This window comes from Trichoderma camerunense (assembly GCF_050948025.1).
Source record: "Trichoderma camerunense strain CBS 138272 chromosome Unknown V8C40scaffold_11, whole genome shotgun sequence".
Lineage (NCBI taxonomy): Eukaryota > Fungi > Ascomycota > Sordariomycetes > Hypocreales > Hypocreaceae > Trichoderma > Trichoderma camerunense.
In genome coordinates, this window is record NW_028145359.1 from 389,244 (window position 1) to 402,537 (window position 13,294).

Here is a 13,294-nt window from a genome sequence, read left to right on the forward strand (position 1 = left end):
AAGAAATGCCGCGCGTGCCACTTTGTACGCCGCAATGAAGCTGTCGAAGTTTTCCCAAATCCTTCCTCGCATATTCGCGGCTCTGCCCATTTCGCCGCTGCCTCCTTTTTCATGGTGGTCCTCATGGCCACACCGAGCGTGTGATTGCTCACCAATTGTTGTTTAATCTTGTCCTGTGGCTTTTCCCTCCCTGCATTCGCTACGACACTGGGATTACAATTCTTGGGCGCAAATCTCATCATCTGGCCTCCCGTTGCTAACCTCATCCGCCCCCAGTATGATGCACACTCACTGCATCTCGTGCAAAGTTCTTTTTATTTTCGCTATAGATGGACAATGCACCGAGCGGGAGGCTGCGCAATTGTCATTTACTTACCCATTTGGTGCAGCGAGTGTGGCGCCCGTCATCCGGAATGCACACGAGATGGTGACTGACCTACCCTGAAAGGAATAAAACCTGATTGCACTTTTGCGCATACCTTCTTCTGAATATGCAAAAGCACACGCTTCTTTTGAATGAAATGATAAATCATGAATTGCTACGTAATCACAAATTCCGCAGTGACATGCTGAGACTTTCCCCATCATTCCTCGTGTCTTGGTCGAAACTCCGTATATCCGTGTTAGTCGCCCTGAGATCTTGCCTTCTGCGGATCATCGCCATACCAAACACGTGTTTTTGATTCCATGCCACATCTCCTATCGTCTCGACCAGACCAAGTCTCAGTCTCAAACACATTCACTTTTGATTCAGATCAACAGGCCGAATCTCAGGAGGCGAGCAAGCACAGACGGAAAGAGAGTCAAAGAGTCATGGGCTGCCTCCTCAACTTACACGCCCGAATCATACACCCCAAATCAGCCTCACACTGCACCTGATCCTCCAGCAAAGCAAGTCATATCAAGAGAACCCAAAAATGAACGCTGCATTGTCTATTTTTTTTTTCTCCATTCCATCCCTGTTTGACTTTTAGGACAACTTCCGCAACCCCCTTGCCTTTACTCCGTATAAAAAGTAAATTTATATAAAAAATAAAATAAAAAGTATTTTACCCGATCACGATGCTACTCAACCACATAGGCCTACAAGGGTAGCACTTACAACATGCATACGACGATACGTAAAACCCGCCGAATCACCACACGCGTTTCCTGACCGTGCCCAATTTACCCCGGAAATGCCTTACCTAAAAGAATTCATTCCCAGGTCCCTTACGCCTCAATCCTTCATGTTCTTACGCCGCACAGATTCCGGGGGCAACTCACACCGCCCGTGCATGCATTTCATTCTTTCGGGGGGCCGGTCGATCAGAAAAGAGGTCTTGTGATCGCCCTTTTTGACTTTTTTTATTTCCTGCAAAGCTTTTCCAACCACAGGTTGAATAATTAATTACACATAGGTTTCGTAAAAAAAGGGGGCAAACATGCCGGGGGCCGGAAACAAAGAGCCACGATGCGATGGTCTCGGATGCTGGGGCCGCTCTGTACAAGTAGCACCGCACGCAATGTACATCCGAGTAACTCATAGTGACTCTGGGGAAAACACATCGGCCGCATCGGCCATCCCAGGCTTTTCTCCTTCTGTAGAGGGCAAAAGAGAAGGTCTTGGCTTCCCCAGGAATCGTCGCCGACAAAAGAGTCATGTCTCAGCGCTAGATGGCTCCGGACTCCGGATTATCACGTAACTATTTACTCGTACTACTAGTAGCATCGTGACCGACTATGGAGCAGAGTAGGAGGAAATAGAATTTTGCGGCCTGCGGCGCCGAAAACCCGGGGTCGGAGAAATCCGTGCAGGCCTGACAAGAAAGAGCCAAACCAAACCACATGACGAGCCCTTTCTCGGTAGCTCGAACCGAAACCCCAGCTTTACTACACGCTGACCCTATTTTTTCTTCCCGGCTCTTTTCTTGTTCGGGAGTAAGTACAGAGTACAACGGGGGGATGATGAGTTGCGATGTATTTGAACTTCAGTAGTATCTCTGGGAATACTCGCCACAGGAAAAGATAGAAAGCGCGTAATAGCATCAATGGCAGTTTCACGATATTTTCATTTATGTTTTATGCAGGTTTACTATCCATGCGGCCACCCTCAAACGTATTCGTATCGCAGTTCGCCATAGGACATCGCTGGGAAGGCTAAAATGGCCAATCAGAATGCAACGGGAACGACTGTGCGTGAGAAAAGAGAAAAGAAGAAAAGAAGCGACGAAAGAATGAAAAATTGCCGGCGGTGGCGTGCGAAGGCGTGCCATTGAGGTGCTTCTTAACTTGTACGTAAGACGGGAACAGCGAAACTGGGGGAGGGCAGCGATGAGTGATCTGCCTCCATCGTGACTCGTGGAGGTAATTGGAAAAGAATGAATCAAACCAAAAGAAAGGGAAAAAAGAGGAAATGATTCAATACCTGACCATTAGTATGGGTACACAGATCAAGGTACCTGCAATACAAAACTACAAGCCCGAGCTGGAATCAATTTTTTCTCATTTTTGCCGTCCTCGTGATGGTACAGTGCCGACGCCCGGATGGGTCCGTTTGCAGAGCCACAGCGTTTGCCCCCTGGGCTAAGGGGTTTTTTTGGGGTCTGCCAAAAAAAGAAAACCTAACGAAAAAAAGAGACAGAGAGAGAGAAGAAAAAGGAAGTGGGGCGAGGTTAGTCAAAAGACCCACGATTTACTAACAGGTGGCCACAGCTTTTTTCTCCGCCAAGAGAATGTGTCTCTGGGCAGGGCAATTTACCTTCAAGACGGCGCTGTGCTTCCCCCAGATTTTCGTAGCCGAGACTACTCCTCCATACTACTGCTAGGGCAGACAGGCAATGTGTTCGGGATGCAGTTGAGTACTACTTCCCGCTTGCTGCCACCCTCCCGTACCCTCAAGACGCTGTTAGTTTGTTTTCTCTTTTCCCGGGGAAGGCTGCTGCTCCATTGGGCCATTAGAAGCAAAGGAGCAAAGGAGCAAACGAGTAGATGAAGCAGCCCCTCGCCGATGTATGCATAAATGAAACGGATCAATGAGCAGCTTGCTTTCGGCCTATGTACCGAAACTGTCTGGGCACTGTGTCCGAGAATACTATTTCATCACCTGCGGATGATAGCTCTCTTTTTGGTATTACTGCATGTAAGAGGTACCAAGGTTCCAAGCGTAATGTACTTGGTGGTACTCTGTTCCGAGCTGCAAAATCCATGATCGGCGTGGATTGCCCATTTTCGAGTTGCCAGTTTTGCTTCCTTGCGGCTCGTGTTCGCCGCGTTTGCGCCATCGCCAGGTACGGAGACGTCTACCAAGCGGAGGTCAGAAAAAGCGAGACCGCAAAATAAATAGGCACATACATACAGAAATATGTACACCTAATCAACTCATCGAGTAGTGCTGTTGTAGGGCAACGCCTATTTTACCAGCACCTAGACTTACGATATAATTAGCAGTTACTAGAAAAATATAGGTTTAGTAGCATTTATTACAAAAATATAGATTTAGTAGTAGCTATTAGAAAAATATAGATTTAGTAGCAGTTAGTAAGGATATGTAGATTTAGTAGCTGTTAATAGGGAAATGTAGATATAGTAGTGATCCTTTTTGTAGGCGTATGATTTAACTTGCGGGTGCTCGAAATCTTCTCGGTCGCGGTTTTTCTGTCCTCCACTTGGTCTACCTATGCATGCAAGGTACATGCAGACACTTTGCAAACAAGTCAGCAGCACAGTTAGTACGCACCTAGCCTCCTGCGAGCCCGTCACAACCCAGCGCCATCCTGGGGTCATCAGGTAAACTGGGGGTAATGGAAACGGCAGACTCAGAAAGCTGGGGGTAATGGAAATCGAAAGCTCCGGCCGGCTTTCTGCTTGTGGGGTCAGCCGATGGCCGACGGGGACCCGGTGCGGGGCTTCTCCAGGCCGTGCCGAATATATTGGGGAGCTGGCGTTTTATCCACGTCTTGTTTGGCTGCTGGGCTTTTGTCCGGCATTAGTGGCTTCTCTTGCTCTATCCATCAGGTTTCCTATTTGCTGGCGGTGGGTAATTGTCGAGCTCCAGGCCGGGCCAATGCATTGGCAAGGGACACGTACTGTGCTGTACACGTCCGTGGCAGTACCTGCACAATGCCTGCATGCCAGCAGCGCAGCGTCGAATCGAACGGACAGGATAGGGGGTGATGAAAATTTCTTCCACGGGTCCGGGTTGGCCATAGGGGCAGCCACGCAATCTTGCTGGCGTCGCAGATTGGGTCGTCTTCGGCAGCCGCATTGTGCCTCGTGGTCAAGCAGACAGGGCCATTGGCCCGCTACCCGCTTCCGCCATGCAGGCATCGAACTTCTCGCACTAATACTGTAAATGCTCTGGGACCATCAGCTCGAAAGAAGGAGTGCATCCCCGCGGCTGGCCGCTGGGTCGCGCCAAACGGGAAGCCAGCTGGACATCCCGGGACCCGTCGCCGGGACGATTCGAGCGGGCAGCAAGGAGGTTGCAATGTCCATGTACGAGTCCTGTAAAGGCTAGTTGGCTAGGTACAGGAGGTAAGTTTGCACTTTTGTTGGGAATTCCTCCATGGCATGGCTTGGATACCCCGGATCTACTTGGCCAGCCTCTTCATGAATGTGCACCGTCCAAGTGTTCTGCAAGTACAATTGCCTGGGCCTGGAAGAAGCGGTATGTGAAAAGGCCACCTGCACCAGATGCCTGTAGCATCGGAGAATAAAAAAGAAAAAAAGGGAATTGAAAGAAAATTAGAAAGCGAGACTAACCATGCGCGTTGTGGAGGCGTTTGTCAGGTGGCCTTTTTTGTTTTTTTTTCTGTCCCTTCTGGAGGCGAAATTTGCTGACTATGACAAACAAGCTCGTAACAGCTATTGTTGTCGCAGAAACCTTGCAGGGCTAGAAGCCATCCTGGCCAACCCTGCACTGTCACGATGGCATTTTCGAAACAAGTGAGAAGACAACAGGCCAGGCTCGGGATCCAATGGATTTGCACGACTTGAGGAAATGCTAGGGGTACGTACACCAAGCAACTACAGCAACTTCTGTAAACTCGAAGCAGTTGTATGTTTGCCCACCAGCATGCGCAAATACAATAGTCATAGAGACCAAGTATACAAATTGAGTGCTTGGATTGTCGTCCAAAGATGTGGACACACTCACTGGCGTCGATGTTGCCGCTCCCCCTTTTGGAAATCGGCTACTTGCTTGCCTAGTGGTAATAGGCGGCTAATGATGGACAATTGAGAAGCTAGAAGATCGCACGTCAGCGTGGCATCACATTGCAACTCAAAAGATCAATGCAAGTCGGCAAGGGTATAGAAAAGAATTGTCAAGCTGAGACAACCTTGAAGGAATCCTGTGCAACAAACAACGATTCTGACTCCATCCCTTGCAGCTGTACGAGCATCGCTACAGCACAGTACGCAGTAACGAGTCTGGTGATGACTCGCAGGATAGACACGGCCATAGCATTGGGCACGGAGCACCGCATGAGGCTTAGCCGTGGCTCCAGCAGATGCCTCGTGTGGCAGAAGAGCATCAGCAGAACGAGAGGGAGTGACAAGGAGGGGGAGAGGGGCAGCCCCAGGCCATCTGGAGAAGCTGTGAGAACATCAAGAAGAAAAACGAAGCAAGAAAAATTGAATCCATTGCTCTAGCGCAGAGCCTCGAATAGCCGGCTCCCAGCCCAGAGGTACGTACCGAGAGTACACTATGCCCTCCGCCGCAGTACCTCCGCCGCCACACGTCAACGGCACTGTCATCTGGTACCTCGGGCCTCCTGGGCAAGTCACCGGGCCGGAGGATATGGCGGAATTGGCCAGGAGGTGCCGCATTGCAGCGCCTGCACTTGCCTGCAGCCCGGTGCTGGTTCCTGATTGCTGAACGGTCAGGTACCGGGCGCCCGGACCACCCTTACTACCCGATGTGGCCTAGCAGGCAGTTGCTATTTGGTAATAATGCGCCTGGAGTATGTAAGAATATGTAAGGGAAATGCACGGAGGGTGAGGTCATATCGCGATCCAGCGCATGTGCTCTGTTTTTTCGGTCGTCTTGGGGGCCGCTTGCGTGCGTACGCCGTATGCGAAATACTGTGCAGGATTTTTTCGTTTTTTTCTTTCTTTTCCTATTGCCCCTTTCGTCACCCTCCCGTCGGTACCTCAGGTACATCAGGTACCTGGTTGCGTTTGGACAGAGCCCGTACTGTACCTTTTACGGAGTACAGTACGAGCACTGGCGGTTTAGAAATTTGCCCCGGCCGCATTGGAGATGAGGGCGAGAGTCATCTGACCGTGTGCCAACGGTCTAGACGGAGGGCAGGCAAAATGGGATGCTGGCGCAGCAGAGCCAACGTGATTGATTGATTGAGATTTGATTTGAAAACTGTTAGCGGGAGAGAGAGGAGAGGCCCCTATAATGGATGTTGGAAGCTGAGTGAGTGAGTGAGCTACAGTACAGTACTTGAATACCACCTATGAGGACATGGAGGGGCACAATTGTGTGTGCTTGAAAAGGTACACTGAGGTCATTGGTACGACAGAAGCAGCATCCCAACCGGCCCGGCACACCGGCTGGCGCTGGTACCGGTGACCACAGCAGCCCTGGAGAGTCGCTGGAAACGAAAAGATTCGAGAAACAGCGGAGCCTGCACTAGCACGGGGGCAGCGGAGGTACGTGCGGATACTCGAGTACCTGTGGTACCTCCCTCAGGGTGCACGGTACACGGTACTTGGGCGCAAGCGTGCAAGCGCCGCAGCGCCTCCAGAGCCCAGCTAGAGCCCCTCCACAGGGCCAGCGCAGGCCCAGCGCAGGGGCTCCAGTTCTGGGCCTGGCTTGGCCCACCGGGGGAGGGGCAGCGAGCAGGTCACCAGCCAAGTACCGTCGCGTACCAGCAGGCAAGTGACGGCCTTGAAGGACGCGGGCAAGAGTCACGAAGCGATGCGAATCCGTCGCCGAATTACTTAAAGGCGCGGCCGCCAGTTGCGGTGCCTCGTGGAATCGCCTGGCATCAGCATCAGCATCTCATCTTGATTATTTTGGGCCTGTCAGCAGCGCCAATTGGCTTGCAATTCCTCACTTATCATCCCGACTCGCCCCTCCTATCTCTCCAGATCATCCTCCCCCATATCCATATCACCAACCTTATACTTTTCTCTTCTGCATCTTACCTCTCCTCGCTTGCTTTATCGCCCACATAAAAACATCCTCAGGGGACAAGCAGCAAACAAGACAAAACATTCATGTAAGGCAATCCAATCCATCCCCAACCCGGCGAACAAGCAGCTCCAGAGCCGCCAGAAGCCATGCGGCACTCGGCACTGCCGAAGCTGTCAGCTCCCTTCTGATCGGTGGATCGCCCAACGCCCCAAAAAAGCCCCAAAAGAGCTGAGAAGAAAAAAAGAGAGTTGGCTGCAAACAATGGATGGCTAACGGGAATCGAGACTAAAATAGAAATACGCAAAGTCTTCCTTCAGAGCTCAATCCTTATCTCTTCGCTCACGCACCGACCTTGTTACGAGACCAATACGAAGCTCGTCTCACCGTTCTTATCTTTGCTGTCCGGACGAACCCCTGCACCGCCACAGCCCGACTCTTATTTTGCCCTTTGAATAGTGGTTATCTAAGTTGGTACGTTATTGATGGCTTTGACAAACAAGCCCGCAGCTTCTCCTTTTTTTTTTGCTGCTGCTGAAAACAGCTGTTTGCTGACTTCTCGGGTTCAGGATTCATTCGAGATCCTTTTTGCTTTTTTTCAATCTGTCCTAATCACTTAGGTACGTGGCGGTTGCGAGCCCTCTAATTGGATTATCGACAGCTGTATCCCTTTCCTTGTACCCCCGTCCCTCTCCGCCGTTCCCGTCGAATCAACAAGGCAGATTGGTGGAAAGAAGCCAATGGGGGGTGGTGTAATGACAATGCCTGAGCTTTGGCCTGCGGCGGTGAGGACAATCATGTCTTACACCGGCTCGCTGGACATTTGCTCGGTCAATGCCGTTATTCACACGCCCCTAAGCATACACTTAGACGCATTCCTCGCGGAAGATCCCCTGGCAACTGAGATATCTTACTGTATCAACGCCACGAGTGTGGCGCTGCCATCTGATCTCTCCTTGCATCTCTCGAGCAGAATGTCTCACGTTGGCTCTTGATATCTACCCCTGGCGCAAGTCGTCCATGTCATTGACTCGTGCGCTATGCCACAAATCAATCACTGGATGAATTTACGCCAGAGTTCTTATCTTTGGCGTTCCAGCCTGGTCCTCGTGGTCGTATTTATATAGCATCTATCATGCTATATATCTTGACCATGGCTCCTTGCAAAGACAGCGTTTCCCCATCCCTCTCTCATTTTCACCACATCTTTCGTTAATTCCCAGCTCTTGTTGTTTATTCGTTTAATCTTTGTTTTTCGATTCGCCTTCTTTCATAATGGCTCTGGCAATTCAGACTAATTTTTCCCCCAGTGACAGCTTCCCTGAATACAAAGATCCTTTTCAAGACCTAGCACCCACAATGGCTTCCCCAGTCCCTCTCAAGCCCAAGTCTGTGGCTCAGATTCAAACCGCTGAATCAGACTCAAGTCGTGGTCCTTCTCCTCAGCCCACCCACGTCAGCGTTCCTCCCGTCCCTCTGGCCTTGAGAAATGGCCACCGAGTTCTGCGCTCTGCCACAGTCGGCTACGTTGCTCCCCAGTTTGAGGGAAAGACGGAGCAGATCAAGGCTGTCAAAGCCATCATCCAGCAGGGTGGCTGGCTCCCCGATACTCTGATCGACGAGCAGATTGAGTGGTTCTACGAAAAGCTCGGCATTGATGATGTCTACTTCCACATTGAGACCCCCGATGTCATCGCCAACCAAATCACTTCCCTCTATGCCGCCAAGGTTGCTGCCCACTCAAGAGAGGACAAGCAGGAGGAGATCCGCCTGGACATGGAGGCCAACGACCACGCCATCTACATCGACACCAGCGAGCCCGGCAAGGGTCACGTTGGCGGACCCAGATACGAGTCCCGCCTCGAGTCCAAGTATCTGGACCACCAGGGCAAGAGCAAGTACCGTGTCGAGACTTTCCGGTCACCGGCCGCTATTGGCGCCAGCCCCAACTCCAAGGCCACTGTCCGCTGCTACTTCGTGTACCAGTGCCACTTCAAGCAGAGCCCCGAGAGCACCGACCCCAAGGAGACCAGAATCGAGGTCATCTCCGATGTTGGTTTCTGGCAAAAGGCCACCGCCAACACCAAGCAGGTGTACCAGGAGATTATCGAGCTCGCCGTCAACCGGGCCGGCCCCGTCATTGAGGTCTTTGACATTGAGGGCTCCCCCGAGAAGCGTCTGGTTGTTGCTTTCCGCAGCCGCACTGCCCGAGGCATCTTCTCAACTCTCAGTGACCTGTACCACTACTATGGCGTCACCAGCTCAAGAAAGTACGTGGAGCAGTTCTCCAACGGCATCACTGTCATGAGTGCCTATCTCCGCCCTGCCTCCAACCTCGAGGGCTACTTCCCTTCCATCGATGCCTCCATCCACCAGATCACCAAGGAAATCTCCCTCCTCTACTGCTTGCCCCAGAACAAGTTCCACCACCTGTTTGCCACTGGCGAGCTGAGTCTGCAGGAGTCTGTCTACGCCCACAGCGCGTGGGTGTTTGTCCAGCACTTCCTGAACCGTCTCGGTCCCGAGTATGCTTCTCTGTCCGAGATTCTGGATTCCAAGCAGAATGCCCATGCGGCTCTGCTGTCCAAGCTCAAGCGACGTCTGCGTACTGAGACTTTCACTCCCGACTACATCCTCGAGATCATCCAGTCGTACCCTGAGCTTGTTCGCCTCCTCTACGCTGCCTTTGCCAACGTGCACCTCGGTGTTCCCCAGGATACCAATGTGATCTTGGCCACTCCTGCTGTCGAGGTCATGTCTGACGAGAAGCTCCGAGACAAGATCTCCAAGACCGTCTCCAACGAGCACGACGAGATGGTCATGACCGCTTTCCGAGTCTTCAACAACGCCATCCTCAAGACCAACTACTTCACCCCTACCAAGGTCGCCCTCAGCTTCCGTCTGGACCCCTCTTTCCTGCCTGAGGCTGAGTACCCCAAGCCTCTGTACGGCATGTTCTTGGTCATTGGTGCCGAGTCTCGCGGTTTCCATCTCCGTTTCCGAGACATTTCTCGTGGTGGTATCCGTATCGTCAAGTCTCGCACCAAGGAGGCGTATGGCATCAACGCCCGTAACATCTTTGACGAGAACTACGGCCTTGCCAGCACCCAGCAGCGCAAGAACAAGGACATTCCCGAGGGTGGATCCAAGGGTGTCATCCTCTTGGACCCCAAGCAGCAGGACAAGGCCACCGAGGCCTTTGAGAAGTACATTGATAGTATCCTGGATCTTCTCCTGCCCGCGGAGACTCCTGGCATCAAGAACCCCATTGTCGACCTGTACGGCAAGGAGGAGATCCTGTTCATGGGTCCCGACGAGAACACTGCCGACTTGGTCGACTGGGCCACCGAGCACGCCAAGGCTCGTGGTGCTCCCTGGTGGAAGTCCTTCTTCACCGGCAAGTCTCCCAAGCTTGGTGGTATCCCCCACGACAAGTACGGCATGACCACCCTGTCCGTGCGCGAGTACGTCAAGGGCATCTACCGCAAGCTCGAGCTGGACCCCTCTCAGGTCCGGAAGATGCAGACCGGTGGCCCCGACGGCGACTTGGGCAGCAACGAAATCCTTCTCAGCAACGAAAAGTACACTGCCGTTGTCGACGGCGCTGGTGTGTTGGCTGACCCCAACGGCCTGGATAAGGATGAGCTCATTCGCCTGGCCCGAAAGCGTGCCATGATCAGCGAGTACGACATCTCCAAGCTGTCCAAGGATGGATACCGCGTCCTTTGCGAGGAGAACAACGTCACACTGCCGAGTGGAGAGGTTGTCAACAACGGCACTTCATTCCGCAACACATACCACCTGCGCGAGAACAACACGACCGACTCGTTTGTGCCTTGCGGTGGCCGACCCGAGTCCATTGACCTCATTTCGGTCAACAGGCTCATCAAGGACGGCAAGAGCATCATCCCCTACATTGTCGAGGGTGCCAACCTGTTCATCACCCAGGACGCCAAGCTCCGCCTGGAGGCTGCGGGCTGCATTCTTTACAAGGATGCCTCTGCCAATAAGGGAGGTGTTACCTCTTCTTCGCTGGAAGTCTTGGCCTCTCTGTCGTTTGACACTGAGGGCTTCATCGAGCACATGTGCGTCGACCACAAGACCGGAAAGGCTCCCCAGTTCTACAACGACTACGTCCGAGAGGTCCAGGCCAAGATCCAGGAGAATGCCCGTCTCGAGTTTGAGGCCATCTGGCGCGAGCACGAGCAGACCGGCATTGCCCGATCTATCCTGTCCGACAAGCTTTCAGTGGCCATCACCGACCTCGACGAGAAGCTGCAGCACTCTGACCTGTGGGACAACGAGAACATCCGCAAGGGTGTCTTGAGGAACGCGCTCCCCAACATGCTGCTCAACAAGATTGGCCTCGACACCATCATCTCGCGTGTGCCGGAGAACTACCTGCGCGCCATCTTTGGCAGCTACCTGGCCAGCCGATTCGTCTACGAGTTTGGCAGCCAGCCTAGCCAGTTTGCCTTCTTTGACTTGTAAGTTTTGAATCCAAACCAATCCCAATGACTATCGAACAATGACTAATTTTACATCAATAGCATGACCAAGAAGCTGGCTGAGATTTCAGGCCAAGCCAACGGAACTGAGCAGGTCAGACGCATGTCTATCAGCCAACACTAAGGAGACGGAAGTGGATGCATGAATTGCTTTTTTCTTGATTTTTTATGAGCTTTTGCTTTTTCAGCGTGTTTTGCAGTATTTCATATGATGCATTGATGGAGACCAACGTGTCTCATTGGGTTAAACGAGAAAATAAAACGTCGATGGTTGCGCCGCTGCCTTTGGTTCTAGGACAGCTTGAGAAATAGATTTCATGGTATTGATTGGGATAGGTTTATGGCATAGGGAAACCGAAAAAAAAAAAGATGATTGTGTGGCCAAGTACGTTAGTACGGTCTGCAGTCGAAACGATAGATACAACTAATGGCAACTGTCAAATTTCTCTTATACAAACAAGCTTGACTAAGATTTATGATGCACCGTGAATGCTTGAAACAATTGTACATGGTATGGAGGGACCTAGCCTGTTGCCTTGATATCTAAGAATGCGGGCGAAAAGAGATGCGATGCGATGCGAGATGCAAAGCCCGGCATTTACAGTAGCAGCACGGTACTTGTTTAGGCCAAGTGCGTATGCAAATAAAAAAAAAAAAGTTGAAGCAAGCATGCCATGCTATGTCATGTTTCGAAATCCAGGGGTAAGCAAAGCAAGAGACGAAGGAAGAATTAGAGATTGGGTGAGATTGCGTGGAGGGTGGGGGGAGTTTCAGCTTTGGTTCGGTTCGGGATGGACATGGGATGGGTGTGGGAGGTACATGTGCGATTGCGGTAGTTGCAGTAGTGTTGCTAGGTACCTAAAGTAGGTGGTGGGCGATTTTGTGGTTGGTGGTTTTATTTTTGGATAGGGAGGGTCTAATGGTTTTATGCGGTGGGTTGCATGAATTTTTGTGTGGGATGATGAGGGGATTGTGATGTGTTTATGCGTTTGTGCGTTTATGCGTGTGTTTGTTTGTAAGTGCGTATGTAGGATGCAAGGGGAAGATGAGAATGAGAATGAGATCGATGATGAGAATGAATGAGTGAGCGAGTGTAAAAAATGCGTGAGTGAGGCTGAAGGGAGATTTCGCTCCAATCCCGAACCCATGTCAAATCTTGTCACTTGCAGGTTTGTGGATATCCAATCCATACGAGGTGGGCCTTTGGGTGCAGCTTGCATTGTACCTTGCATGAGAGCCCGAGAGAGGGGCTGACCTGAAAAAAGGTAAAAATCGAAGAAGAAAGATGAATGATGACGATGATGGGAGGAAAAAGAGAAGATAGATATGGAATGGGATGGGGAGTGAAACTTGGTGGTGGGAGGAATGTTGAGCTGGGGGATGTTGGACCGAAGTTGATCGATCCTTTGTGCGGCTGGCTGGAGAGACGAGACAAAACAGAAGAAGAGAGACTGATATGTCTCAGTAAATACAAGGCGTCGGGTTTCTTTTATTGAGTATAACTATCGTCGTCTAGTATTATAGACTCTATGTAAATAATATTGATGGTACGATGCCAGATAGGGCATCAGTAGTAAAATCAACCATGGAATCAAGTAGCATGACAGTACAGTAGCAAACACGGCACACAGGCAGACAGACATGAATAAGAATCGAA

The 13,294-nt window shown here is 51.4% G+C and overlaps 2 protein-coding genes across 2 annotated transcripts; one reads left to right on the forward strand and one right to left on the reverse strand.

Annotated features, from left to right (window-relative positions):
• Positions 1-8,488: 8,488 nt before the first annotated feature.
• Positions 8,489-11,761, forward strand: V8C40DRAFT_275385 (glutamate dehydrogenase (NAD(+)); the record flags this gene model as incomplete). Its single annotated transcript, XM_083220701.1, has 2 exons — positions 8,489-11,616; positions 11,680-11,761. The coding sequence occupies 2 exons, from the start codon at positions 8,489-8,491 to the stop codon at positions 11,759-11,761; spliced, it is 3,210 nt and encodes a 1,069-aa protein (XP_083071991.1).
• Positions 11,762-11,963: 202 nt separating this feature from the next.
• Positions 11,964-13,085, reverse strand: V8C40DRAFT_247770 (uncharacterized protein). The gene has a single exon (XM_083216401.1). It carries the CDS (start codon positions 12,867-12,869, stop codon positions 12,408-12,410), a length of 462 nt encoding a protein of 153 aa, XP_083071992.1. The 5' UTR covers positions 12,870-13,085; the 3' UTR covers positions 11,964-12,407.
• Positions 13,086-13,294: the final 209 nt, after the last annotated feature.

Bases quoted from the DNA above. Each gene is read 5' to 3' on its own strand.
- V8C40DRAFT_247770 (XM_083216401.1), bottom strand. From the start codon at position 12,869: ATGCAAGGTACAATGCAAGCTGCACCCAAAGGCCCACCTCGTATGGAT.